Below are 27,975 nucleotides of genomic sequence, written 5' to 3' on the forward strand. Positions count from 1 at the left end.
TCTATAACAGACCGCTGTCATATCCGGAGTAACACAACAGACACACACTCACTCATTCCACGCTACAGTATTACACTGTCAGCTGTAAACGTCAGTCATCGTGACTCTATAAAAAACATTGTTGTCGACAGATTGATGAATCTGTATGTCAGTTGGATCGACTGAAGGGACACGTCAGAATATCGCCACCTTATACACTAGTAGCATATGCTACCACCTCAGCTGCTTAGAAGACTATAGCAAGATTCCAGGTAGGAAAGTTTTGTAATGAGAGACGATACTGTATACCCTAAATGGTACCAATGATTGATTATGTCTCGGGTCATAAGACCATGAGTTTGGTGAGGGAAACGATTGCATCATGTGTCAGGAAAAGTAATAAAAAACACATTGTTACTAATATTCAAATTAGGGTTGTGTTTTTTATATTTTAAGACATGCCCTCATTCCATCAGAATGTGTATATGCAAAAAGAAGGTTTGTCCATGGGTTTTGTTGGACAAACCGTACACCTTTATGACGGGTGGTTTTACAAAAAATGTAAACAATTCATGTAGATCAAAGAGGTGGGGTGAAATGGGATTTAACGTCGCGTCCATGATTATTGCACTTATATAGCGACGTGCATGTACGTGTGTGTGTGTGGCTGCTTGTACTAGTCCGGACTGATGCCGATTTATAGTGCTAGCTCACTGAGATACCATGCCGCAGTTTAACATGAATATCCCACTCAGGCACAGTATACTCAAGGCCGTAGTTAACTTCTTTTGACAGGGGGGGGGGGGGGGGGGGGGGGGGGGGCAAATATTTGTACAAGTAGCACTTGTGCCCAACTTGATTCAAATAAAACTGTTTTCTGTAAAAAAAATTGGGGGGGGGGGGGGGGGGGGGGGGGGGGGGGCAACTCCCCTCCCTGCTGGCTACGGCACTGATACAGTCTCCGAGCCGACCAGTCCTTGTTTTAACCCCTTAATGCCGAGCGCCAGACAGGATAACATCTTTTAACGTCTTTTGGTATGACGCGGCTGGGCATCGAACCCCGGACCTTCCGCTCTCTGGGCGAACGCTCTACCACTAGACCACGGAGGCGGTCTGTAGATCAAAGAGTAATTCATTGAGACTACACATTGTCAGTAGATGCCTGCTATGTCACTAGCAGATAATTGATGCCTCTGTGAACAGTATTCCAGTTATATCTCGACGTGTTTGCTTAAAATGGGAGGAAAACCCGAAGTGGTGCGGGTCTCAGAAGTTTACCACTTTGGTGAAACCCACGAGTACGGACAAACCTAGATACATAATCCGGGCGACCCGGCTTTCGAACCCACGATCACAGGTTTCTGGCGTGTCCAAGGGAGGCAACTGCACAGCACATTGCGAGGTCTGAGGCGTCTGTGTTGTGTGAATTATTATCATGATATCCGTTTAAAGGAGTCATAGAGTTAAGTTTTGATGTATTAAGTCCTAATTTTTGCTATTAGTAGAATGTTTTAAGGGATGGCAAAGACATAATCGAGGTCTCGTCTCTGATGACAGGTTATATATGACTTAACTGTCAAAAATATGTGACCTTAGATCCAAGAAACAAGAATGTCGGTTAAAGGGTAAACAATGCACCATTCTACCATGAATTTTGAATTAACTCGATTCTGGTTGGTCAATCAGAGGCTATTAAATAACAATAAACCCCCTCTGATTGAAACAGCTGGTTTGACGGCCGCATCACCGCGGAAACTAATATTCATAGAATAGTACTATTTTCAGTCATTGTCGGTAGGCATATTTAAATAATTATATCTACAATTACAGGTTACAAAATGCACAGATGCGGTTACTACAATATTCAAAGGATGTGTGGCAATACATTTCGTGCAAAAAAACACGATAGCAATCTACAAAGGGAATGTATTTACGTTTTGGAGACAACAGAGAGCTTGGAATTTTGGCGCTTTTCTATGTACGACTGTGACGTCATATATTTTGCGTCACAATGAGCGATATGACGTCATAATGGTGTCGTGCGATGTTAGAGCGAAAGCCTTGCAAAGCTTGCTTTGTTTTCTTTAGGGATTCCAACCTCATGTTAGCTTACCAAGTTACATACACGCTTTAAATGTCTGTCATGTGTTCGAGTGAAGTATTACGGTGTAAACAAACTGCTTGAGTATATACAGCGCCATGTTTTGTTCGCTGATTCCGAAATTCAGATCGACAACCCACTCAAAACACTGGACTCAACCCATGCCGCTTCACTCAGTATATTAGCTAACACCAAAGAGTTCGCGTTTTATTTAGTCATGGTAGAATGGAGATAAACATACTGTGTTTTTTTTAATGTAGAGCTAGGTTACCTGTAGATTTAACCGCGCTAAATTCCAAATTCAATTTAGCGGAAGATAATATTCTTGGGCGTGATGGATGAATTATCTATCATGGTGCAGCTAAAGAAGAAGACAAAGAACGTTCTTCATCATTGGAAAATCTGATTGTCTTGACACGGCTGCGACTTTTACACCCAGACGTGCAGAGAGTAGTCAAGCAACTGTATGGCACCGGTCTCCGCGCCAGAACCATTGCGTCAATAAACCCGGCTCTAGACTCCCCATTGGACGAAATCCGGTCAAGTGAGGATGCCAACATCATGGGGACAACTACACTCGCACTATTCGAAGTAGTAAACGTCAGCCTCGGTACAGGTTTGATCATCACCATACATGGATCCATTCTTCAGACACAAGGCGGCACGCATTACATTTGACAGCTGCGCCACCTTGAATATGATTAGACTTTCTGCTGCTATGGCACTTGGCGTCAACGTAAGTTCTCAGTCAACTCACCAGGCGAATGGATTACCTCCTTTGAATGTTGTAGGTGACGTTTCATTCTCCCTGTCCAGAAATGATATTACTCGGAGACGGTTTATCATTCACGTTTGGATCCACTAGTACATGTGACTTAAACCACAGTGTGAGACGTGCATACGTGATTAGAGCCCAAAACACATCAACAACAGTATGGCCAGGTGAATTTGTTGAAGTTGCTGTGCCAACTGATTACTCTGAAACAGATGATACGTTTGCCATAGAACCTTGAATTGACACTCGTCCGACTCAGTCTGCCTTATGCCCTACCAGGCCAGCTATCGGAGTCCTCTCAAGTTAGTCAGGAAGAATAAGAATCCCTAATCTCACGCACCAACCGAAGGTAATTAGAATTCGTTTTGCCAGATACGTCCAGCTATCGTCCAAGAGGACTAGACCATCGGTGACAGCGTAACTCGGATACACAAGGTTCATGTTTCTGATGCCATAAAATGTCAGTAGTTTTTTTGCAGATGTCTATGTTGACTCTGAGAATGTCTTGTCCAAACAGAGCAAGCACAGTTTTCTTGCTCTTATGATGGAGTTTGATGAAGTCTTTAGACCCCATATTGATGGATATAATGGCGCGTCAGAACGATGCCAAGCTCTTGTCAACACGGGTCTGGTCCAACCTCTGCAACGGAATTATAGAGTACCCCAGTATTCCCCTGGTCCTTCACTGATGCCTGACGTGAACTCAACCCTTCATAGGGCATAGTAGTGAAATCTACTGATGATTTGATAACCCAGATGATCTCCAGGAAAACTGGTGGTGAGTACTCGAAGCATTCAAAGACAATGGGGTACGACTTTCCCCACATAAAACTGTCATTGCTCCTACATATTCAACAGTCCTAGGATGGCACTGGCAACAAGATACAATGCAATCGAGTAAACACTGCGTGGTCACTCTCACAACATGTTAGCCACCTCAAACTGTGAAGGGACTACATCCATTTATTGGAGCTCACAAGGCCTTACCTGAGGACGTTCAAATCCCCTTGCACCCCTTAACGGTGCTACTGTAGGACTACATTCTGGTGACAAGATTATCCTGTCAGACAATTTGTTGGAGGCCTTTAAGGTTGCTCAGGATGTGTTATTGACCAACAAATTAATCACACTGACAAACCCAGAGGACCAACTGTGCTGTGAGGAAATCGGAGCTCTACGTGACCGGAGGGACTTCATTCCATGTAACGGGATTTATCAGTTTGAAATTGAGACAACAATACATTTCTTGGCTACCATGTGAGATAGAGGTACTGTCTAATGCTGCTTCCATGAAATATTTAAGCCCATTCATTGTATGTTCTTAACTGAATGCTTGTATACTCAGACAGCAGACCATCTGTACTTGAATCAGCACTACATTTAGTTGATACCAACATACAGACGAACACCTTGCAAGAGCATCTTACTTGCCTGCAAACTTTGCCAGCAGAAAAGCCCCAGTATGCGAAACCCCTTTCTGTCAATATGCTCCTTCATTGTGGCCCCAGAAGAATCCGGATATCCTTGACGGAACCTTCAGATGGCCCTTCATAGAACCGCCTGGCGCTCTCTCCAAGATGAGTGTCATGATCTCAGGCGGCCACATGCCCACCTTCTCCAAGGCACAAGGCCATCGAAGAAATTGACATATATAAGGGATGTGAAACGCTACCTACAGTCCTTCACAATAACTCTGTATAGCTTACTGGTGGTTAAACTTCAGACCCGCTCTGTGCTTGTTGTGAGAGCATCGTTGCTCTCTGACAGGTGTAAGATGGCCTTCTGACAGCTTTGGATATTTAATTGGACCATCCCTCAGCCAACCAGCTAAGACGAGTATGTTCTCTATATTTCTTTGCTTTGGACCTTGACAAGGCAATTGGCACTGTCCAAATCTTGTCACCGTTGTGGTTCTCTACGCAAGTCACCCCACATTGTAGTTGATCAGAGTACATGCAACACACCTGAAGCAGTAGGACGCACATTTGCTACAGAGGTCATGAGAAGAGAGCGAAAATTCATCCTCGTCACGCGTGAATGCACTACATCATACATTTGAGGACGGAAGGGGCCCAACTCTTGGTCAACCCCTCCTACGTTCCAGCTTGGAACTCTTTCCCTTTTATGGCCCTCCATCTGTTATCGAGATTGACACTGCTCCAGAATTCTTCCGCTTGGAACTAGACCTCCTGCTAAAGCAACATCAACTCATTCTGGAAATTGGGAGGACTAACAATGATCATATTGCAGAGAAGACCATTCAGTAGTTACATTAAGAATTGCTTTATCGGGACCCCAAAAGAGGCCTTGTCAGGCAAAATTCACTGGCAGTTGCGGTCGTCTGCCTCAATTTGCACATCAGGGCACGAGGCTTGTCATCAAGGTTTATGCTGAATCAAAGAGATCAGTTTACAAACTGTCAAATACCAGTCTCTGACAATGAACCTATCGCAAAACAACACAGTAGTCACTTGACTAACCACCCCTATAGCGAGAGGCAGAAAGGACCACAAGGACGTAGACCAAAATGTTTAGATTGAATGACGCTGGTCACTTAGTGTACTTATATTCTGACCTCAACCAGACTTGTTCTGGGAGTCGGTACTTTTTTAAGTTTGTTGAATAGCAACGAAAGTTACAAAAGCCACTAAGATGTATCTTAATATTCATGTCAGTATTATGTCACTGGGTCCATTAATGGATCCTTGTCACAGTCTAGTGACAGCACCATTCCCCGGCTTTATTTCAGACACCGATCTTGGGGCACGGGTGGACCAGTCGTCTAGGGCGCCGCGATTCGCTGTGCAGAGTTGCATCCCTTGGGCACACCAGAAACCTATTATGTTTCTAGGTTTGTCAGCACCATATACGTGCTCGTGGGTTTCACCGAAGTGGTAAACGTCTGAGACCTGCATCACTTCGGGCTTTCCTCTAACATTAAGCTGACACGCCTCGATAAAACTGGAATACTGATAAAAGCGGTGTTAAACCCAACTCACTCACTCAGACACCGATCGGGAAAGTCCGGCGGACGTCATTGTACAGTGTCAAAGCATTCTAAGTTAGAGACTTAGAGACCCGACTTTTCATTCCCTTGTGATTTAATGGCACACTCATACCCTGTATTGACTTGATGTTGGTTATCTCCTATACGTTTGCTACCTTCTTCATGTCTCGAAAATGTTTTTGTGACTATAATTTTCAAACACTGGGGGAATGTATATGTACACTCAGATATGTATTTATGATACTGTTTTCTACCTCAATCAAGACATGGATTGTTGTATCATTTATGATGCCGTTGGATAGCTTATGGTTTATTTTGATACTTACATCTTCAGTATGGATATAGTAGTTTGTTTGCTATTCTTGTTTTCTCCGTGTTTAAATACACACGTTGGCTGAACCCCCAGACTATTGTATTCCCCGGCTGTCCAGGAGAGATTGTCCAGGAGAGATTGTCTCTGAGGTCCGCGTGCTGTATATATAAACATTTTCAAGATCTTGTGTCTTTACCCCCAAGGACTCGTTAGACCGATTTAAGGGTCGGTTTGCTACTGGGTGTTCGTACGAAACTCAGGTTTTGTTAGTAAGTGATTACGGGCACGTTCGATCAAGTACTGACTGACTCTGGTTGTATTGTACTGAACTCTGACTTGGGTTTCCAATGCTCAGTTTTTCTTGTAATCCATGGATAACCTACACGTGACTGTCTAGCTTTTTTGGAATTTTTCCTTGCTCAGTCAAAGTGGCTGAATCTTGAGTATATTAGACTAGTTTGATATTTAGACATTCTCGTCTATTTTATTGTTTAAGTGACTTAGTTTAGGGGTAGGCCCTCTGTGTTTATATCCCGTTATTTAACCCAGTCGAGGTTATTCACTCATTAGAGTTAATTGGCCACAGCCGCGGCTTAATTGGCTGTCAAAGCATCTGGTGGGTATCATGTCAAAGTGTTGTTTTAGCAACTCTCATTTTATTATTGTAATACTCTTGCGTAGCTAAAACCGCTTGTGTATTTGCTCTTATTTAATTAATCAGTGATCTTCGTCAGCTCAGATTGGGTAAATTTGATCCTTTTATTGTCATAGTACAAATAGCTGATATTAATAAACCTGTGAACATATCACCACGTTTTCATTATTACTTTATTCTTGTTTAATGACACCCCTAGTCATTGGAGCACAGCTCCGTAACAATAAAGACAATTACATTGTAACAGGAATTATAGGATCAGCTTGTTTGTATCTTCCTGGGCACTAAGCGGCTGCACAGCCTGCGGTGAATGACTTCTGACACATACTCAATTGAACTCTGTACCGAGGCACTAGTTTATTTCTGAATGTTTTCTATTTTCCATAGAAAAATGTTTCATAAATGTTTAGTCATTGGGTAAACATGACGTTTCATCACTTCCTCGAAATAACCTTAAACTATATGAGTAAAAAATATTTGGTGAAATGTACAATATGAGTATAGTTTGACTAAATTTGAGCAAGGTGAAGCTCATGTAGATCTAAATAATTATCAATGTTCTAAGTTCAAAATCTAAATAGATATATTTTGAGAAGTCTGACAAACATTTACCATTTGTAAGAGACATGACAGGTACGTACGTTTCTAGACTTGGATTGTTGTGAAATATCAGAGGTAAATGGTGGCGTTTAAGTTCTGAGTATGCGGTGCACACGTGAAGAAAGTAGTATTAATTTTCAACAAAATTAAAACCATAACGTTCACAACAAGTACAGATTCTGTTTTCAACATCTATGTCAGTTTTTCTCCCTTTTTCTATTTCTATATTGTGGTTGCTGCAACGAAAAGTTTAATTTAAAAGTGCCATCCGATACGTACTATTTTCATCACAAGTAAGATAAGTTTATATTCGTAAAAAGATTTGTATGTACAATACGCTTTTAGTTTCGAATTTTGTCAGTTTTGTTGGCCGCAATCGTTAATACGTTGCTTAATTTGTCTAATATATATTTCACAATCCCTGCAGCCTTGAATAATCGATACATAACCAAAACTAAATTTATGTTCAAATAAAAAAGTTTAAATAAATGTTACCCAAGAAGATCTACCCAATTCATCCAATCTATATAGCATTGAATATGTTTGTTTTTTCGATTTATAAGGATTCATAGAAATAAGTTTTATCCAATATTTTATTACTTGAGTGGCATGATATGTATAAATCTTTTGTCTTCCGCATTCTCCAAGGGCAGCACTGCTACTAACTGAGCGTGGTAAATTCAATATTCCCTTGAAATATTTCGTTTGAACCCATTCTAAGACATTATAGCTTTGATATCCTAAAATCTCGACACCCTTCCATTATAATGGCAAAACCACCTGGAAATAGGGAAGTGATCTGATACATCCATGTCAAGAACAGCGAAATTGTGAACATTTAGAAACAATTATGACGAAGCAAACATGTAATCTACTTTACTTGTACCATTATTTGCAAAACATGTAAAGTTTCCATTTTATGTCACCCTGAAATCTGCCATTCTATATATGTAAAGAAAGACATTTGCAAAATTGTAATAAAATTAAATATTTCTTTTTCTTTATTGTTTCTAGGTTTTGTATACTCATCATTTTCATAGCAATCATCATCATTTAAAATATGTTTGACATTATCATCAATAATAAAGTCTTCTTCTTCGCCAGTTCTGCAATTAAAATCACCTGTTAGAATTACTCCAGCATCATACATATAATTTATGTCATATAATACATTTTCCAGTTCATCCACACTATCTTTGTCATTGTTTAGATAATATGTTGATCTTTCTGGAGATCAGAAAACCTTAAACAAGATTTTTTCAGTATTGAAAAAGGTATGGTCTAAGAGACAAACAGCATCTTTACAGCCTTTAAATATACGTTTTCCACCTTTGATGACAGCTTTATGGACAAATAGCCCCACCCAAACATCTTTGCCCTTGTCTCTACAAAAAGAGAATCAAACAATGCGATGGTAAAATATCTGAGCAATTCTGATACAAGTAAAACCATGTCTCCAACAGGCCAACAAAAGTGTAGGAGTATAGTATACGTTTCAAGTGTTCGTTGTTGAAATGTTTCTGTAATGACTGACAGTTCCAGGAAAAAAGTGAGATTTACCTTGCTTCATATTTCTGTTTTTGCCGATTTGTCTATCGCTGATGGACCTGGTTGCGACGGACCGCTATTTGAGGGGCGATTTCTATGTGTCGTGTTTGATTTCGGTTGCTGATGAGGAGTGTAGTCATCGTCGATGTGTAGGGTACCGTTAGCATAATACCCTCTTTCCTTCTTGCCTAAGTGCTGCTAATTTTCCTCTCTGTGTTTTATTGAGATACGTACCGAATTTTACACGTTTGGCATAAAACTGTTCCCTTGCTCCTCCTTCGAGAATTTGGTCTTTGGTATTTATGGATTTGGCATATATAGGTCTGTTTTTATCACTTTTGGGTTTTCCCAATCGTTGTGCCCCCTGGATGTCTCTCTGAGAGCGATTCATTCGTGGTATGACTGTATTTATAGTTTCAAAAAATATGGCTTTGGATTTAGAGGAATCTTCATTTTCTACTTCTGCAATTCCATAAAATAATAGGTTCTCTTGTCTGCTTTGTGATTCTAGTCTGTCTAGATTTTCTTCTTATCGATGTGTATTGGAATCAACTTTATTCTCACGATGATTGTGTTTATCTGCTAGCGCCGCGACATCGACTTTTATAATATGCTGTTCTTGAGTAAGTGTGGTGATAGCCTTCCGAATACTGCACACATCATCTTTGCGTTCACATATATCTCCAGCTACACCCCTGATTTCTCTCAAAATATCGCTAAGAGTGAGTGCTTGAGTGAGTTGGGTATAACGTCGGTTTTAACAATATAACAGTTATATCGCGGCGTGTCAGCTTAATGTGGTAGGAAAGCCCGAAGTGATGCAGATGTTTACCACTTCGGTGAAACCTACGAGCACGGGAATTCGAACCCACAATCATAGATTACTGGCGCGCCCAAAGGACGCAACTCTGCACAGCACCTTAGACGACTGGGCCATCGTGCCCCCATATCGCGTAGAGTTGATTGGTCGGTTGGTCCAGGGTTGCTTCCTAATGTCGCCACTAAGAAGTAAACGCATAGAGTACAACACATGGTGAAAACATTGGTCGACAACACATCTGTCCCATGGCACGGACCCAAGGCGATCATAGCCAGCGTTAACGTTATAGCGGGGGTTTATGGAGCATTCTTATTGAATGTTGCTTGAATACATGTTTTGAACAATAGCATGTCTCTATATGAGTTGATAACACTGTTCGTATTTATACTGTTCATGAAATCTAATTCCAATTCGTGAAATAACAAACGGTTGTCGAACAAAAGTGTCCCTGTTATGCCGCTGGCAGATCTTGTGTTTACAATATCAAACGAGGCAAGCTTTTCAGGATAAAGATTCCCATTGCAAAGGTTTGTTAAAAAACACATTACAGACGTTTTCATGAAAAAACAATCCCTAGAACACACACAGAGCGGAGTAACCTGTAGTTCGTTTATCCCAATTTGACGCGGGTGAGTATGGCGCCATTTTCTGTATTTGGTGTGTACCTGCTGGTGCAACAAAAGTCCCTAAACGGACCCTCGTAGCACAAATATCGACCATTGTGGTGCATATGTAGGTCCTAGGTAACAGTAGCTCAATGCATATTAAATTTTAGGTTGTTGGCATTTTTTTTTAATTGTTTAAACATGAAAACCACCTGTGTCAGTGTGTACGTCGGTGTGTGTGTATGTCCGTCTCTGTGTGTGTGTGTCAGTGGGTATGTATGTGTGTATGTCTGTGTGTGTGTGTGTGAGAGAGTGTTGGTCAGTGTAGATCGCAACCTTGTTGAACTAGTTATCATACTTTTGGGTGATAACACCTATTCAGATACGTCATCAGCCGAGTCACATGCTGGCTAAGGAAACCACCTGTAGAACAACAAATACTTCTTCATTAAAAAAAAACAACCTTCCAATACTCATCCCGTTTCATTGCTTTCAACTATTCCATCATGTTTCCAAGCAAATTTAACGCAGTACATATCTTAATTGCTACCCCGTCAACGCATATCTCAATAAAATACAAATAACCCCCAACTCAGATGACATTTGCACCTGTGAAAATGTGAGGTCATCACCTCGGGACAGGAAAGGTCATCACTTCAGGTTATAGGCCATTTCATACATGCATGAAAACACATGAATATTGTTTAAGCATAATTATATCGATGTTACTTACAAATGCAGTCATAGGTCATAATGTATGTCATGACATAATGCACTCTCTAGATCTGAAAATGTGCTTTTCCCCCTCAAGTATTGTAACCGTTGCATATTTGACCGTTCGATCTTTATTTTATATGTTTCATGAACATATTTAAATGGGGTTTAATTATAAATATGTTTAAACACTAAACATGTTTAAACGTCTGAATATGTTTAGTATGAAAACATGTTAAAATTCCTAACATGTTTAGATAATTAGGATGTTGTGTTTCGGTGTTTTTTAGACTGTGAGACGATATCTCATTTCATGTGTTTACACCCAAAGACACACCGAATGTGCATTCCGTTTACGATTGAAACACATTCCTAAACATGTTTAAATCTAAACATGTCTTGTTTGTGCTTACATTCTAAACACTTTTTTTACAGTGTACTACATTCACTGGACATCGGCGATCTTTTCAAGCAGTGGACCAGTAAACGGTCTGGCATGATTCCAAAACAATGGCTTCCAGGGGCATGTTTTCTGATTGGCTGTTTTGGGTTGGTGATGCCACAGCCCGTTGTCGGAATACAGTCGGCTAAAAATGACTTCGCTTTCCAGCTTCAACTCGACCGCCAGTTTGCGATAACAGGTATGTTTTCTTGCTTAAACATACCTCAGTATTTCTCGCAAGTCGAATGAATTTGGAAAAAAACGTTTAAAGCAGATTTGTGTATGAGTATGAGAAGGTCTTGAGAGACGATCCAAAATAATACCCTCGTGAGACGATCCAAAATAATACCCCTGTGAAACGAAGGTAAAGGCGGTACACGCATGCTGTAGTGCTCATGAAGGTAGTTCACAGTCATACGATCGGTGCGACCATGTCTAATACATTTCATAGAAATATTCCCAGTGGGTTAAACCCGTGAAGATCTGGGAGATCTTCAGCAACCCATGCTTGTCGTAAAAGGCGACTGTGCTTGTCGTAAAAGGCGACAGACGGGATCGCTGGTCAGGCTCGCTGACTTCGTTGATGCTTGTCATTGATCCCAATTGCGTGGATCGATGCTCATGATATCAATCGCTAGATTGTCTGGTCCAAGTTCGATTATGTACAGACCGCCGTCATATAGCTAGAATATTGCTGAGTGCGGCTTAAAACAACAAACCAACCAACCAACCAACCCAGTGGGTTAAATAGATCTCAAAAAGATTCCCAGGGTGTATCCTCCACATGTTTATGTTCCCTAACTTTTTTGTTCAGTATGTAAAGAATATTTCACTCGTTCTCGTAAGATCCACTTACCATGTTTCTGACCGAGAAAACGCGAAGTGACATACTATAGAAACTACACGTGTTTCGTAAGGTGAGGTGTAATGGCGTTTAACGTCGTGCTCTGGTGATAGAGCGTCCTCCCGGAGAGCGGAAGGTTCCGGGTTCAATGCCAAGCCGCGTCATACCAAAAGACGTTAAAAGATGGTACTTGTTGGTACCCTGCCTGGCTCTCTGTATGTAGGGGCTAAAACAAGGAGTCGTCGGCACGGAGTCAGTATATTGTGTCTGAGTGGGGAATTCATGTTAAAATGCAGCATGGTATCTCAGTGGACTGGCACTATAAAATCGGCATTAATTCGGAATAGTACAAACAGCCACACACACACACACAGCCACACACACACACATGTGCATGCACGTCGTTTTATAAATCTTAACGCGTGGATAAAGCGCATTTCACCTCATTGTATCCAATGAATCTGCTTAAATTTGATTGACATTCAAGAACCCAATACATTGCAATGTTGTATTGAGATTGATCGTCCTTGGAGAATACTTCTGTACATTTGATTGATAGTCAAGAACCCAATACATTGCAATGATGTATTGAGATTAGTCGTCCTTGGAGAATACTTCTGTACATTTGATTGATAGTCAAGAACCCAATACATTGCAATGATGTATTGAGATTAGTCGTCCTTGGAGAATACTTCTGTACATTTGATTGATAGTCAAGAACCCAATACATTGCAATGATGTATTGAGATTAGTCGTCCTTGGAGAATACTTCTGTACATTTGATTGCTAGTCAAGAACCCAATACATTGCAATGATGTATTGAGATTGATCGTAATGCAGGAATCTTCTGTACAATTGATTGATAGTCAAGAACCCAATACATTGCAATGATGTATTGAGATTGATCGTAATGCAGGAATCTTCTGTACATTTGATTGATAGTCAAGAACCAATACACCACATTTTGTATTACGATTGGTCGTTTCTGTTGTAGATGTAGATTCTTCAAGGCCGTCTGCTCGAGCCTCGCACACCGCATTTTCAGGTAGCGGCGCTATAGCTCGTGCACTTGGCGACCAGTTTTTGAACCGCATAACAGCAGCTAGGAACGCAGCACCCGGGTGAGTCTAGGCCAAGTCACTACATTTTGATGGACAAGTCTCTATAACATACAGCTATTTGAATACATCGATGATTGATACGTCGCCTGGAGACGTCCAAACGATTGAGTAAAATCGTGTGTTTTATCTCAAAGTGACGCATATTCTATTGGTGTCATAATCTTATAAGAAATTCTCCAAATGACTTTAAGATATATGTGCCCAACGTCCTACAGTATGTTCATTGTAGAAATCCTTGAAGTCGTAGTGACCCAATGTGGATTCCAGGTCAGAAAAGGAGCCGGCTGGTGGGGCTTACAAAGAACTTGGTTCAAGATTAACACAAAAATGTACAAATAGAAGAAGTTAAGTTTATAGTAACTAGGAAATTTAAAAAGTTGGCAGGTATTTAATCGTGTATTTAAAATTGTGTTCCCAAATGTGTTGTTGCTGTGTGACTAATAGTACTCTCTCATACAGGAAACGGAAGCCGACAATGACAAGATATCTGATTACGAGGGCTGGTCAAAACGATCTAAGCCTGACTTACTATGGGTCATAACAAAGTGAACAAAGTGAACAAGTCAATGTAGTTCACCGATTGAGTAGTTCATTGCACTGTTTTTGGTCTGTTGTGGCCGTATGTATATTAGTGACAGCCAGTTGAACGTGATAGGGCTTAAAATGGACACAGAAAAGAACGAATACCGCTTTTGACTTGAGAAAAGTACTCCGCATGTCACAAGTGTAGGGGGATAAGTGCCCCAGCTATTCCACTGTTAAACGTTGGGCAGCTCTGCTTAAGGCTGGGAGAACAAGCCTTGATGGTGACCCTAGGTCTGGACGTCCCTCAATCAAGATTCAATCAAGGAGATAGAAACAATTATACTGTCAGATAGACGTATTACCATTGCTGAACTTGAGGAAGACGCAGGTCTAGGCCATGGATCCAGTGAAACGATTATTCATGAACATTTACAGAATAATGAATAAGACATCTGCTCGTTGGGTGCCAAAGTTTCTTAATTCTGATCTTAAGAAACAAAGAACTGACATTGCCAGAGAAATTTTAAAGCTAATTGAAGAGGATTTCGTCAAGTTCAAAAAGAGATTAGTAACGGGTGATGAAACATGGGTCTACCACTATGATCTCGAGTCAAAACGTCAATCCATGGAATGGTACCATTCCACTTCTCCGGCACCAAAGAAATTCAAGTCTTCAAGATCAGTGAAGAAAGTTATGGCCACTTATTCTGGCATGCAAAGTGTGTGATCCGTGTTGATTACTGGTGTGGTCGGATAGCCTAGTGGTTAAAGCGTTCGCTCGTCACGCCGAAGACCCGGGTTCGATTCCCGACATGGGTACAATGTGTGAAGCGCATTACTGGTGTCCCCCGCCGTGATATTGTTGGAATATTGCTAAAAGCGGCGTAAAACCATACACACTCACTCACTTGTTGATTACTTTGAAAGTCAAAAAGGATTTCCACCTGTTTCCTAAACTGAAAGAACGCCTTCGTGGATACCACTATGACGACAACGATGACCTCAAAGCTGCCGTGAATGGGTTTTTCAGTGTGGCTTCAGAAAACTTCTTCCTGACTGGAATTGAATAGCATAACGATCGATATGAGAAGTGTATTGAAAAGCAGGGAAAGTATGTTGAAAAAATAAATAAAAACACTTTCAAAATTGTCGGTTTTGTTTGTTAGGTTTAGAACTTTTTGACCAGCGCTCGTACTACGATATACCCTTAACCCTTTTTTATTATTTATGTTTTAGTTTGAAATGTGCATTTTTCAATCAGACAGTCACGGTTATATTAACTTGTTTCATATGCTTAAAATAGAACGGAACGTTTCAGAATCTGTCAATTGAATTACCTCAACCAATTGGTGTTAACATACCTTACTCATATGCAGTTTCATTTTGTGCCTTGTATACTTTAAAGATCCCTTTCATCGTTAGGTTTGATGTAGACGAACAGTTTTCATGATAATTGAAACCCTCACCAAAAGGGGGCGGTCGGGTAGCCTAGTGGTTAACGCGTTCGCTCGTCACGCCGAAGACCCGGGTTCGATTCCCGACATGGGTACAATGTGTGAAGCCCATTTCTGGTGTCCCCCGCCGTGATATTGCTAGAATAGTGCTAAAAGCGGAGTAAAACCGTACTCACTCACTCACTCTCACCGAACGGAACAACTATAATAGACCTGGCTATTGAAGACGACAGTGTATACCTTTATATATTTCAATGTTTCCAGTTAATCCATTTAATTCCAACAATATTAATATATTAGCCCATTTCATTTTCCTATTTCCGCCAAGACCCCGGCCTGGTGCGACCCTTCAGGAATTCGAGGACACCATGAAGCAGGCGATGATGGCAATTCCAAAGGTTGGGGTGTGTTCAGCCTTCATGGGCGTCTGTGACAACTCAAGCATCTACCGCACAGCCGACGGCAGCTGCAACAACCTCAACAACCCAACATGGGGAATGTCCAATACACCACAGAGACGCTACTTGCTGCCCAAGTATAATGACGGTTAGTAGTGGTTCTTGAAGTCCGGTGATTGAAGGGTAATTGGTGGTACTATTGTCATTACTGAATATCTATGATCCACTCAAGCAGTTGTCCCCTTTTGCGTTAACTGTTACGCCCAAATGAATCTGTTTCGGCATATACTTGAGACTGATTATTCCCTGGCGTTGAAGCTTTACAATTACGTACACCATAGACAACACGAAACTAAAACAGTAAACTAGTGATTGATAGCATGAGCGTGTTATATTTGTCGATAAGGCATGGCGACACACAAGTCCGTGAGCCACTATATCACTGCTTAGAGCATGGGCCACATAGAAGAATGGCTCTTTGCATGAGACGATCTTCGAGATATTTTATGACACGGGTCACACATTTTAAGCACCTAGTCAACCGGTCTGTTTCTAGGACAAGCTACTGATCATATGTTCTTAAACGGTAGTCCCACAAGAACAGGAGTGATCTATCAAGCTGGACATCAAGTACTGCTTGGTACCCATATGGCTGTAATGCTATCATTTCGGTAGTCTCGACACCAGAAAGGAACGTCCTTTGTATCCATTGGCACAGGTCGTTTGAGACGCCGCTCTTCGCTGTGAAGAGTTGCCTCCCTTTGGCGTGCCAGAAACCTATGATCGTAGGTTTAAAGACCAGGTTGGTTCAGATTGTATTTCGAGGTTTGTCATGTTCGTGCTCGTGGGCCTCCAGAGAGGTAAATATTCGTCATTTCGGGCTTTCCTCTCACATTACGCAGTGATACAACCAACTCACGCACTTACCCACTCACCTTTACATTGCTGTTATGTAGATAAACGCGACGTTAAACCGCTCACTAAGATATAATAGAATGCTGTACATGTGTATATAAGTATTCATCTTTCCTCTGTGTGTATGATGGTCCAGTGGTCTAAGGCTACGTGGATTTGCGCCCCTTGTTGTGCCAGGAGCCCATGATCATGGGTTCGAGTCCCAGATTCACCCTGATGATTATTCATGTTTTGGCAGCACTCTACCACGCATCATCTTCCCGATGCAAGAGAGTTAACTGACTATAAAAGTCCAGTTTCCACCCTTGCCGAATTAGGCTGGTATTATGGAGTCTCAATATGGCTGGACTAACGAGTCTGTGCATTGTCCAATCAAAATCGCGCAACGAAATCTGCATCCGTTTCGTAAACTGTCGTGCAGATTTCGGTCGATTGCAGGATTTGCGCATGCAAAGCATGTGCACCGCCAACTCCTTGTCAACAGATATTTTCCCAAACTTTTCATGTTTTTAATAAAGGTGCTCACGTGATTTGCTGCACTTCGCGATGTAAGACCCGATTTATCACAATATGGATCTTGATTATCGATCAGATCGTCTTGACTTGGCGCCGCCATTTTGTTTGAAACAAATGCAAGTGATACGAGAGGTGGAAACTGATTGGTCCATGGAAGAGGTTTAGAAGGGTCACAACTCGTAATCACCACTGGTGGAGCTGCGATCGAGCCCAGGAATTCCAGTCTAGTTCGGCAAGGGTGGAAACTGGACATTTAAAGTCAGTTAACTCTCTTGCCTCGGATACTGTTCAAAGTATAGTTAGACTCAACTCACTCACCTCATTGAATGTTAAGGAATACGCAGTCCACGTACTCGTGGTGTGTTCAGCGATCCTCTGCCAAGTGCCCGACTGGTCAGCACCACCGTCCACGCCCCCGACGACAAGGCCCCTCAGATGAAATTCATCTCCCAAATACTGACGCAGTGGGGGCTGTTCCTGGCCCTCGACATCACAAGCACGCCAATAAGGACAGGTGCGTCCGACGTCCAACTGCGTGCGTGTGTGTGTGTGTGTCTATGTGTGTAAGTGTGTTTGCGTGAGTGTGTCTGTCTGTGAGTGTGTGTTTGTTTGTGTGCGTGTGTGTGTGATTGTATCTGTGTGTGTGTTTGTTTGTATGCGTGTGTGAGTGTCTGTGTATGTGTTTGTTTGTATGCGTGTGATTGTGCCTGTGTGTGTGTTTGTCTGTATGCGTGTGTGTGAGTGTCTGTGAGCGTGTATGTGTGTGCACGATTGTGCGTTAGTGCGTTTGGGTGTGCTTGTATGTGTCGGACTAGTACCCCAAATTATACGGTTTATGGCGAACTTGGACGATCTTCTGTAATAAATGTACCTAAGATCAGAATGGTCTCTTTTGGGGCAAAACTCCGACCCGGAAAATCATCAAAATTATCTTTACTGATTTACAAGCTTTGATATAATGATAACCTATTTCAAAGACGCAAACATAAATGGATAACGTTTGTAAAACAAATCTTCGACGATCTTGGTCAAAGTTTCATTTGGCAATCACAAAGTTTTCATAGTCCAAATCATCTTAAAAATATGAATAAGAACAAATTAAATGATATCAATTTACAATGCTGGAAAGTCACCCGACATATATATTACAAAGGAGCCATGCATACCATGGTATGAATCCCTGAATTTCAAAAGTTATTTAAAAATGAAAGTAAGTATTTGGTAAGACTTATTACAATTTAGAACCTCCAATCACAATCTCCCAATTGAAACTGGAAAATGGTAAAAGAAAATACATTTAACTGAAAGAAACTGGGTGTGTGTGTGTGTGTGTGTGTGTGTGTGTGTGTGTGTGTGTGTGTGTGTGTGTGTGTGTGTGTGTGTGTGTGTGTGTGTGTGTGTCTGTCTGTCTATCTGTGTGTCTGTGTGTCTGTGTGTCTATGTGTATGTTTCTACGAGAATGCGTTAATGTGTGTGATATATGTGTGTGTGTCTGTATATGATTGTGTGCGTGAATGTGTTTATGTGTGTCTGTAATTGTCTGGGAGTGTACGATGATGCGTGTGTGTGTGTGTGTTTTTTTGTTTTTTGTTTGTTTGTGGGGTTTGTTTTGTTTTTGTTTTTTGTTTGTTTGTGGGGTTTGTTTTGTTTTTGTTGTGTGTGTGTGTGTGTGTGTGCGTGTGTGCGTGCGTGTGTGTGTGCGTGTGTGTAAACCGCGGGGCGTCAGTGTGTTTGTTCATCATATTCCACAGTTGTGTGTAACAATCGCGTTCAATTTGCTTATAATTTTGTTTTGTGTAATTTGTTGCATCTTTTGCTTCTTTTAAATATTCAACAGTTTTGTTTTGGGTTATTTATTTTTATTTTTATTTTTGTCAAACACAGTGGTAAATATAACAGCTCGTGTCTTTTATACAGGACTTGACGGTCGACCTCTGACGTGTTGTCCTGAAGACCTTCCGCCTCTGCTGAAGGGGATTCTTGACACGGCTCTTAGGTACTACATGTGTTTCTAAGATGCTTCGCTAAGAGATCAAAGGCGCCTGCTGTACTTTATCCTGCGTACACTTTCTGAGTTAAGTCATAATATATTCACGTCATGGCGCTGTTCAGATTACCTCCCCCGTGATCTAGCGTATCCTTGGTAACATCGTTCTTTCATTACTATCAAGCAAGATGTCGCATTCACAACAAGATTCGACGAAAGAGCTTCTTTAAACTTGTCGAATATATGAGTATTATTACCTGGGAAGACATATGGCAAGATAATTATACTTACCATAATTCAATCCACTGGTCCGTGGTCATAAAATTGTCCGTTGCAGGCGTTAATGCCTTACGAATTATGGTTGTCTCTCAGGACAAAGGAATGAGCAGTCCATGAAAAGTACCATAACCACATGTCGACATCTTCCGAAGTCAAGGGAATTGACAAGTACAAGTCCTATACAAGACTATACAAGTCCAGTTTTCATCCTTGCCAAAATAGGCTGGAATAATGGAGTTATGTTTTGGCTGGATTAACGAGTCATTGCATAATCCAATCAAAATCGCGTAACGAAATCGACATCTGGTTCTTAAACTGCAGTGAGGATTTCGGTCGATTGCAGGATTTGCAAGTCATGTGTACCGCCAACATTCCTTCAACAGAAAATTTCCAAATCTTTTCACGTTTTTAATAAAGGTGCTCACGTGATTTGATGCACTCCGCAAAGTCAATATAGATCTCGATTATCGAACAAATTATCTTCACTAGCGCCGCCATTTTGTTTAAAGTTAATGCAAGGTATATGAGAGGTGGAAGCTGATTGGTCAACAGGACCAGTGATGCAGGTCTCAGACGTTTACCACTTCGGTGAAATCCATGAGCACGGGTATGGTGCTGACCTAGAAACATAATCGGGGCGAGCCGGGATTCGAACCCACAATTATAGGTGTCTGGCGTGCCCTAGGAACGCAACTCTGCACATCGAATCGCGGCACCTTAGACAACTGGGCCACCCGTGCCCCCATTAAAAAAGAACATCCATTTTGCAAGCATGAATATTATCATTGATATTTTTCAAGTGGCGATGACAGTAATAGGGTCTACGTATGCCACTCATAATAGCATTTCAATTGTATGTGTGTCAGCTTAATGTGCTCGGCATCCTTGAATAATGTGGCAATGTGACGCCGCCCGTAAACATTTATCGCTGTTGTGAAACCCTAAAATACGCGTATGATGCAGATCATCTGTACGAAACTCATCTTCCCGAGGCAAGAGAGTTAACTGACTTCAAAAGTCAAGTTTCCACCCTTGCCGAACTAGGCTGGAATTACTGGACTCGATCGTAGCGCCACCAGTGGCTATTACCAGTTATGTCCCTTCTAAGCTTCTACTATGGACCAATCAGATTCCACCTCTCGTATCACTTGTGTTTGCTTGACACAAAATGGTGGCGCCCAAACAGGACGATCTAATCGATAATCAAGATCGATAATCAAGATCTTACACCACGAAATGCATCAAATCACGTGAGGACCTTGATTAAAAACATGAAAAGATTTGGGAAATATCTGCTGACAACATGATTGGGGTGCAACAGAAATATTTCTTTTTAGGATACACACCTACAATATTTGTGTTCACAGAGACGGGTGTTTCCCTATCGATATCCCCCAAGGGGACAGGTTCTTCCGTAGGAGATGCATGCACTTTCCCCGGTCTATACAGGTAGAGAATCCGCAGTGCACTGGAGGTATGTCCCCAACACGTCTCCGTAGGTTCTGGATATCGGTGAGTGAGTGAGGTGATTTAAACGCCGCTTTGAACAGCATCCAGTCCTATCACGGCGTATCAACTTGATTTGGGAGAAACGCCCGATGTGCTGCAGGTCTTAGACGTTTACCCCTTTGGCGAAACCCCCGAGTTTGAACGCAGGATCATTGGTTCCTCGTACGAACAAGGGATGCAACTCTGCACAGCGGCACCTCAGACGACTGGGCCACCCTAAAACCATGTCCTTGTATCCATGGTAGTTTAATATATAAACAAAATCAAAATCTTGGGCCAATAAGTTAAAGTCTCATGAGTCGTTCCTAGAAAGCATCATGTGGAGGTTTGCAGTATGTCTGTTTGTTTCTTGTTAAACGAACACTCAGCATATTCCAGCTATAAAACGGAGGCCTGTTTATAATAGTGTCTGGGACAGACAACACCAGGGTACGATGACACGCAATCAATCAGGTCATTGTGTTTGACCACATCTATTTTAATCGCCTTGCACGACACACTTAGGTTACAGGGAACCAATTCTCACCAGGATTGACCAGAAGCGATCGAGCTGACTACTTATCCAGGGCGCCGCGATTCGCTTACAGAGTCGCGTCCCTTGGGCACTCAGGAAACCTATGATTGTGGGTTCGAATCCCGGTTCACCCCGATTATGTTACCAGTTTTGTCAGCACCACAACCATGCTGGTGGGTTTCACCGAAGTGGTAAACGTCTAAGACCTGCATCACTTCGGGCTTTCCTCCCACATTAAGCTGACACGCCGTGATATAACTGGAATACTGTTACCACCCTACCAAAACCCGTTAAGCATACCTCACTCACTCACAGACATCACATAACGACATTAACTCGGGTAGTTTGCAACTTGATACTACGGCTTGTAGGGGATTAGGGTTGACTTTTTATAGAAACCAAATATGTGCATGACAGTAAGTTTTGTCACTTTCAATATTTGAAATTTAAAAGGAATCATTAAATAACCAGCAGGCTTTCCTCATCATCTTAATATACATTCACGGGTCTATAAATACTCACCAAATACCATTCAGAGTAATGTGCCTTTGCCAAATCCTCAGTTCATCTAAACAATTCACCTCTCTGGTGTCTCTATGTGCTGTGTCTTGCAGTGCCAGCGGAGCAGCTCAACCAACGGACGGCGTACATCGACGCCTCCCCTCTGTATGGGACGACTGCTGAAGAGGCCGCAGGCCTCAGGGCCATGGTTGATGGTGAATATGTATATGTACCACCATTGGGCAGGACTTGTTCGCGAGCACATGGCATAATGATTATTTGATAGTCGCGCTGATGATATAGTCGGAAACGTACAATGGATTTTGCTTTCAGCGGGGAGTTCTTATGACTAATGGTGTGCCGCTTTTCTTTACGACGTCGTCTTTTCATAAAACAAATAAGCCCTCTCGGTTGGATAAGATGTTTTGCTCCATCATTATTGTTTGGGGCATAATAAGATTAAGTGACAAACAATGTTTGAACATTTCTTCAGACTGACTTTCTTCTTCCCTTTAGTGTAAATTTCAAATGTTCGAATAGATATTAAGTCTGTATTGTCAACGGTAAATATTTGATTCATGCTTTATGATGATATTTTGTCAGGTTTATTGAAAACGTCGATGGGGGTGTCAAGTATACAGACCATATTCATGAGAGAGCATAACAGAACAGCCCGGTCTCTCAAGAAGATCAACCCACATTGGAATGACGAAAGACTCTTTCAGGAGACCAGGAGAATTATTGGCGCCATCGTCCAGAAGATTACTTATAACCATTTCCTTCCGCTCGTTCTGAACAAGTTCGCCCTCGCCAAGTATAAACTGGGGTCCCCCAGATACGGATACTATAACGTTTATAGTAGATCCACTGACGCAAGCATCGTTAACGCGTTTTCGACAGCCGCATTTCGGTTCGGACACTCCATTCCTAGATCTGTGGTCAGCAGAGTGCGGCCGGACTTCTCCACAAGGAGGTTTGAGCGTTTGTTCCGGGTGTTCCTCAACACCGGGTCAAGTGATGGGGAAGCTGTTGGTGACTATGTAAGGGGTGAGTTGAACGACAGAGCGAATCCGGTTGACCGCTTCATGTCGACGGATCTGACAGACAGGCTGTTTCTCGTCAATAACAACAGCCTCGATCTGGCCGCTTTCAACATCCAGCGGGGTCGGGACCATGGTTTGCCGGGGTATTCGGCGTTCAGGCAGCTGTGTGGTCTACCCGGGGTGTACAACTTCCGACCTTCCCATGGAGGACTCGTGGACCATGATCCCCACACTGCAAGACTTCTGGAATCTGTCTACAAGTTAGTCTCTGCACATGTTTCGCATTACACAGTGTGTTTCACAGCACTTTTCCTAAAACATCAATTTAAAAAAAATTCATTTCTTTTGCATACCGAGTAACCTCGTTAGTCTGGAAACCACTCCTGTCTGGCCATCATTATGAAAGTGCTACCTAATCAAAGGGACATTACTCTAAACCATGATTCGTTAATCCAGACCTCGTTAGTCTGGAAACCACTCCTGTTGGGCCATCATTATAAAAGTGCTACCTTATCAAAGGGACATTACTCTAAACCATGATTCTTTAATCCGGAAACGAGATATTTCACCGTTCGGATTAACGGGGATTGAGTGTATATGTTCAATGGCATCACTCCGAAATTTGCAAACACGAAACAAATTAACGTTTGAGCTTGTCATTATGTTTACTTTGGAGAAGTAGTTTCCATGCCATGATATACCATGTTGAATCCCAGCCGTTAAATGAATACTGAAAGATCAGCGAGGATTCCGGAACTCAGTGTCCCATGCTTGTCGTAAGACGGCTAATGAGGATTGGGTGGGTACAATGAACGAACAGGAGGGGTGTGTCACCGTGCACCAGTTGCTTGGCTCGTCCCTACTGCTCACAGCCGACATCATTATTTTGTGGCTTTCATATCGCTGAATGCGGCGTAGAATAACATGCACTTATTCAGTCTATATTTGTTTGTTTCTTTCTTTCTTTCTTTGGTTGGTTGGTGGGTTGATTGTTCATTGAGGCCGTACTCAGCAATATTCTAGTCATATGACGGCGATCTGTATATTATCGAGTCTGGACCAGGCTGTCCATTTGACATCAAGAGCATCGATCTACGCAAATGGGATGCGATGACATGCATCAACTATGTCAGCGAGGTCTGACCACCCGATCCCGTAAGCATGGGTTGCTGAGAACCCATTCTAACCCGGTTCTTCGCGAAAGCCTTCGTCTATAACTCATTAAACTTTTTACAGGGATCCTGAGGATATTGACCTGTTTACTGGAGGGGTCTCGGAGAAACCAATCGAAAAGAGTTTAGTTGGACCCCTGTTTACCTGTCTACTGGGACGTCAGTTTTCAGCCTTGAAGAGAGGGGATCGGTTCTGGTATGAGCTCAGTGACCCTGTCACGCGGTTTACACCGGGTGAGTGAAAAGTATTTCACAGAGCGTGAGTTGGGGTTAACGCCGCTTTTAACATTATTCCAGTTATATCACGGCGTGTCAGCTTAATGTGGGAGAAAAGCCCGACGTGATCCAGGTCTGAGACGTTTACCACTTCGGTGAAACCCACGAGCACGGGTATGGTGCTGACAAACCTAGAAACATAATCGAGATTCGAACCCAGAAGTACCTGATGGCATGGATAACACGACAATCGAACATTTCTCAGCAGGCATGTCTACTGCTGGTCAGTGCTTTTGCAAAAGGTGATCTTAGCGTTAAGGTGATCTTTAATACAGACTTACGACAGTCGGAGCGCTCAGATCGCTTTGCCGGACGGGGCACAGTGAACCGTTCTACACATGGTCTTGGCGCTAAGGCGACTGTAACTCACATTCTTCAAATACACTTACGACAGTCGAACGTCTCAGATCGCTTTGTAGAACGGAGGCAAGTGAACCGTTCTACACATGGTCTTAGTGCTAAGGCGATCGTAACTTAATTTCTTCAAAATACACTTACGACAGTCATGGGGCTCAGATCGCTTTGGAGAACGGTGCCCAGTGAACCGTTCTACACATGGTCTTAGTGCTAAGGCGATCGTAACTTAATTTCTTCAAAATACACTTACGACAGTCGTGGGGCTCAGATCGCTTTGGAGAACGGTGCCCAGTGAACCGTTCTACACATGGTCTTAGTGCTAAGGCGATCGTAACTTAATTTCTTCAAAATACACTTACGACAGTCGTGGGGCTCAGATCGCTTTGGAGAACGGGGACCAGTGAACCGTTCTACACATGGTCTTAGGGCTAAGGCGATCGTAACTTAATTTCTTCAAAATACACTTACGACAGTCGTGGGGCTCAGATCGCTTTGGAGAACGGTGCCCAGTGAACCGTTCTACACATGGTCTTAGTGCTAAGGCGATCGTAACTTAATTTCTTCAAAATACACTTACGACAGTCGTGGGGCTCAGATCGCTTTGGAGAACGGTGCCCAGTGAACCGTTCTACACATGGTCTTAGTGCTAAGGCGATCGTAACTTAATTTCTTCAAAATACACTTACGACAGTCGTGGGGCTCAGATCGCTTTGGAGAACGGTGCCCAGTGAACCGTTCTACACATGGTCTTAGTGCTAAGGCGATCGTAACTTAATTTCTTCAAAATACACTTACGACAGTCGTGGGGCTCAGATCGCTTTGGAGAACGGTGCCCAGTGAACCGTTCTACACATGGTCTTAGTGCTAAGGCGATCGTAACTTAATTTCTTCAAAATACACTTACGACAGTCGTGGGGCTCAGATCGCTTTGGAGAACGGTGCCCAGTGAACCGTTCTACACATGGTCTTAGTGCTAAGGCGATCGTAACTTAATTTCTTCAAAATACACTTACGACAGTCGTGGGGCTCAGATCGCTTTGGAGAACGGTGCCCAGTGAACCGTTCTACACATGGTCTTAGTGCTAAGGCGATCGTAACTTAATTTCTTCAAAATACACTTACGACAGTCGTGGGGCTCAGATCGCTTTGGAGAACGGTGCCCAGTGAACCGTTCTACACATGGTCTTAGTGCTAAGGCGATCGTAACTTAATTTCTTCAAAATACACTTACGACAGTCGTGGGGCTCAGATTGCTTTGGAGAACGGGGACTAGGACGCTAAGGTACCCTGTATGTATACACTTCAGTTGTAGGTGAGTTGATACATTTACGTGAATGTCACAGCTGGCACTTTTTCATCTCTATTATTGTTCCTTTCTCTAGATGCTACTTAACTGTAAACTCTACGAGGTGGAAGTCGGTTTGGTAACGGTAAACCTCCAATCAAAGCACTAATTAATAGCTTTTTATGCAATATAATGATCGAACTGAGTCTTCGAATCCGGAACATGACATCATGGCTGATAACAAAGCGACGTATTGTAAAACCTGCAAACAATGACAGTCGCTGTTGTTATTCATTATAAGTTAAAGTCGTATACATGTCCACGATTCTCATTAAACTGAACTATTCTTCCAGATCAGCTGTTGGAGATTCGAAAGACCACCCTGTCCCGCATCGTGTGTGACAACACCAATACCTTCCACGTCCAGAGAGATGCCTTCAGACTCAAGTCCGCATCGTACGTACGCATTTACGGGTTCATTCGGCTGATTTCGATACCCTAATAACAACTTCGGGCAGCGATGCAGTAGGGATATTGCATGAATTCTCTTTCGTCTATGGGGCCGCAATTCGCTGTGCAGAGTTGCGTCCTTTAAGTGCGCCAGGAACCTATTATCATGAGACAGAATCCCGGTTCGCCCAGAATATATTTCTAGGTTTGTCAGCGCCATGCCCATGCTCGTGGGTTTCACCAAAGTGACCGTCTAAAACATTAACTCCGTCTGGCTTCCCCCCACAAGAATACAGCTAACAAACAGGCATTTCTTTGCAACGCAGCGCAAAACCAAATCAATCAGTCACGTGACAGGACATTCATCCAATAACATGTACATGTACTTTCAGTCATCTTGAGTGTGGTTACAACATACTACTAACTTAGATAAAATGAAGTTTTGAAAAAGTTGTCAACATGTGAAAAATAAAATTAATTTAAGTTAATTTAACAAATTCTGTATACAGAGAGCTTAAACATTTTAACTTGCATTTTCTTGGCATCAAATTTCATCACACTCACAAATACTTGCAATAAGACAAATGCATACTCTGGAAATGTGTGTTGAATATTTTTACAATGAAACAAGTCACATGGTACAGACATATATAGAGAATCCGTTATATGTTCCGCTACTCCAGAAACAACCGATTCTCTTGCTACAGACCTATATTGCAAACATGCGCATGTTAAATGTATTTCATGTATTTCTTGTCTCCAGGAATCACCGTGTCCCGTGTTACAGCTTGCCTCGTCTGGACCTGACCAAGTGGAGAGAACAACAGCCTCAGTGGTCAAGCTGGTCCGCCGCGTCAGACTGTTCAACCAGAGTTACCTTCCAGTTCCGGAGGAGGACGTGCATACCGGAAGAAGGTGGATGTCGCGGGCCGCGGGAAATGAGGCGCATGTGCCCGTCACGGGGGTAGTGGAATCGGATGTGCATGAAACATTATTGTGTTCGAAGTGTTTGTGTAGAGAATTGTGCACAATTTGAAACATGATTTTGAAATATTACAAATAAACATATTGGTCAAACGACACGTTTGGTATAAGCTGTGCTGCGGTTTTCTATCATCAGGTGTGTTGTATAAGTATCCTAAACTAAAGAAACTAGTGAGCACGTCTATTAATCTCTGAGAGATGTGTGATTTGACCTTGAGAGTGATCCGTGATTAATGAATTTATTTATCTGAGCCACATCATAACGACAACATTGAATCGCCTGAAT

At 42.3% G+C, this 27,975-nt stretch overlaps 1 protein-coding gene across 1 annotated transcript; it reads left to right on the top strand.

Annotated features, from left to right (window-relative positions):
• Positions 1 to 166: 166 nt before the first annotated feature.
• Positions 167 to 27,796, top strand: LOC124145642 (peroxidase-like). Its single transcript, XM_048393411.1, has 12 exons — positions 167 to 251; positions 11,553 to 11,758; positions 13,398 to 13,524; positions 15,832 to 16,049; positions 17,667 to 17,846; positions 19,250 to 19,328; positions 20,966 to 21,072; positions 22,236 to 22,337; positions 22,726 to 23,425; positions 24,402 to 24,571; positions 26,609 to 26,711; positions 27,469 to 27,796. Exons 2-12 carry the CDS (start codon positions 11,614 to 11,616, stop codon positions 27,671 to 27,673), a joined length of 2,136 nt encoding a protein of 711 aa, XP_048249368.1. The 5' UTR covers positions 167 to 251; positions 11,553 to 11,613; the 3' UTR covers positions 27,674 to 27,796.
• The last annotated feature ends 179 nt before the right edge of the window (positions 27,797 to 27,975 follow it).

The sequence above is a fragment of the Haliotis rufescens genome, unplaced genomic scaffold, assembly GCF_023055435.1.
Source record: "Haliotis rufescens isolate VD_foot unplaced genomic scaffold, xgHalRufe1.0.p SCAF_12, whole genome shotgun sequence".
Taxonomy (NCBI): domain Eukaryota; kingdom Metazoa; phylum Mollusca; class Gastropoda; order Lepetellida; family Haliotidae; genus Haliotis; species Haliotis rufescens.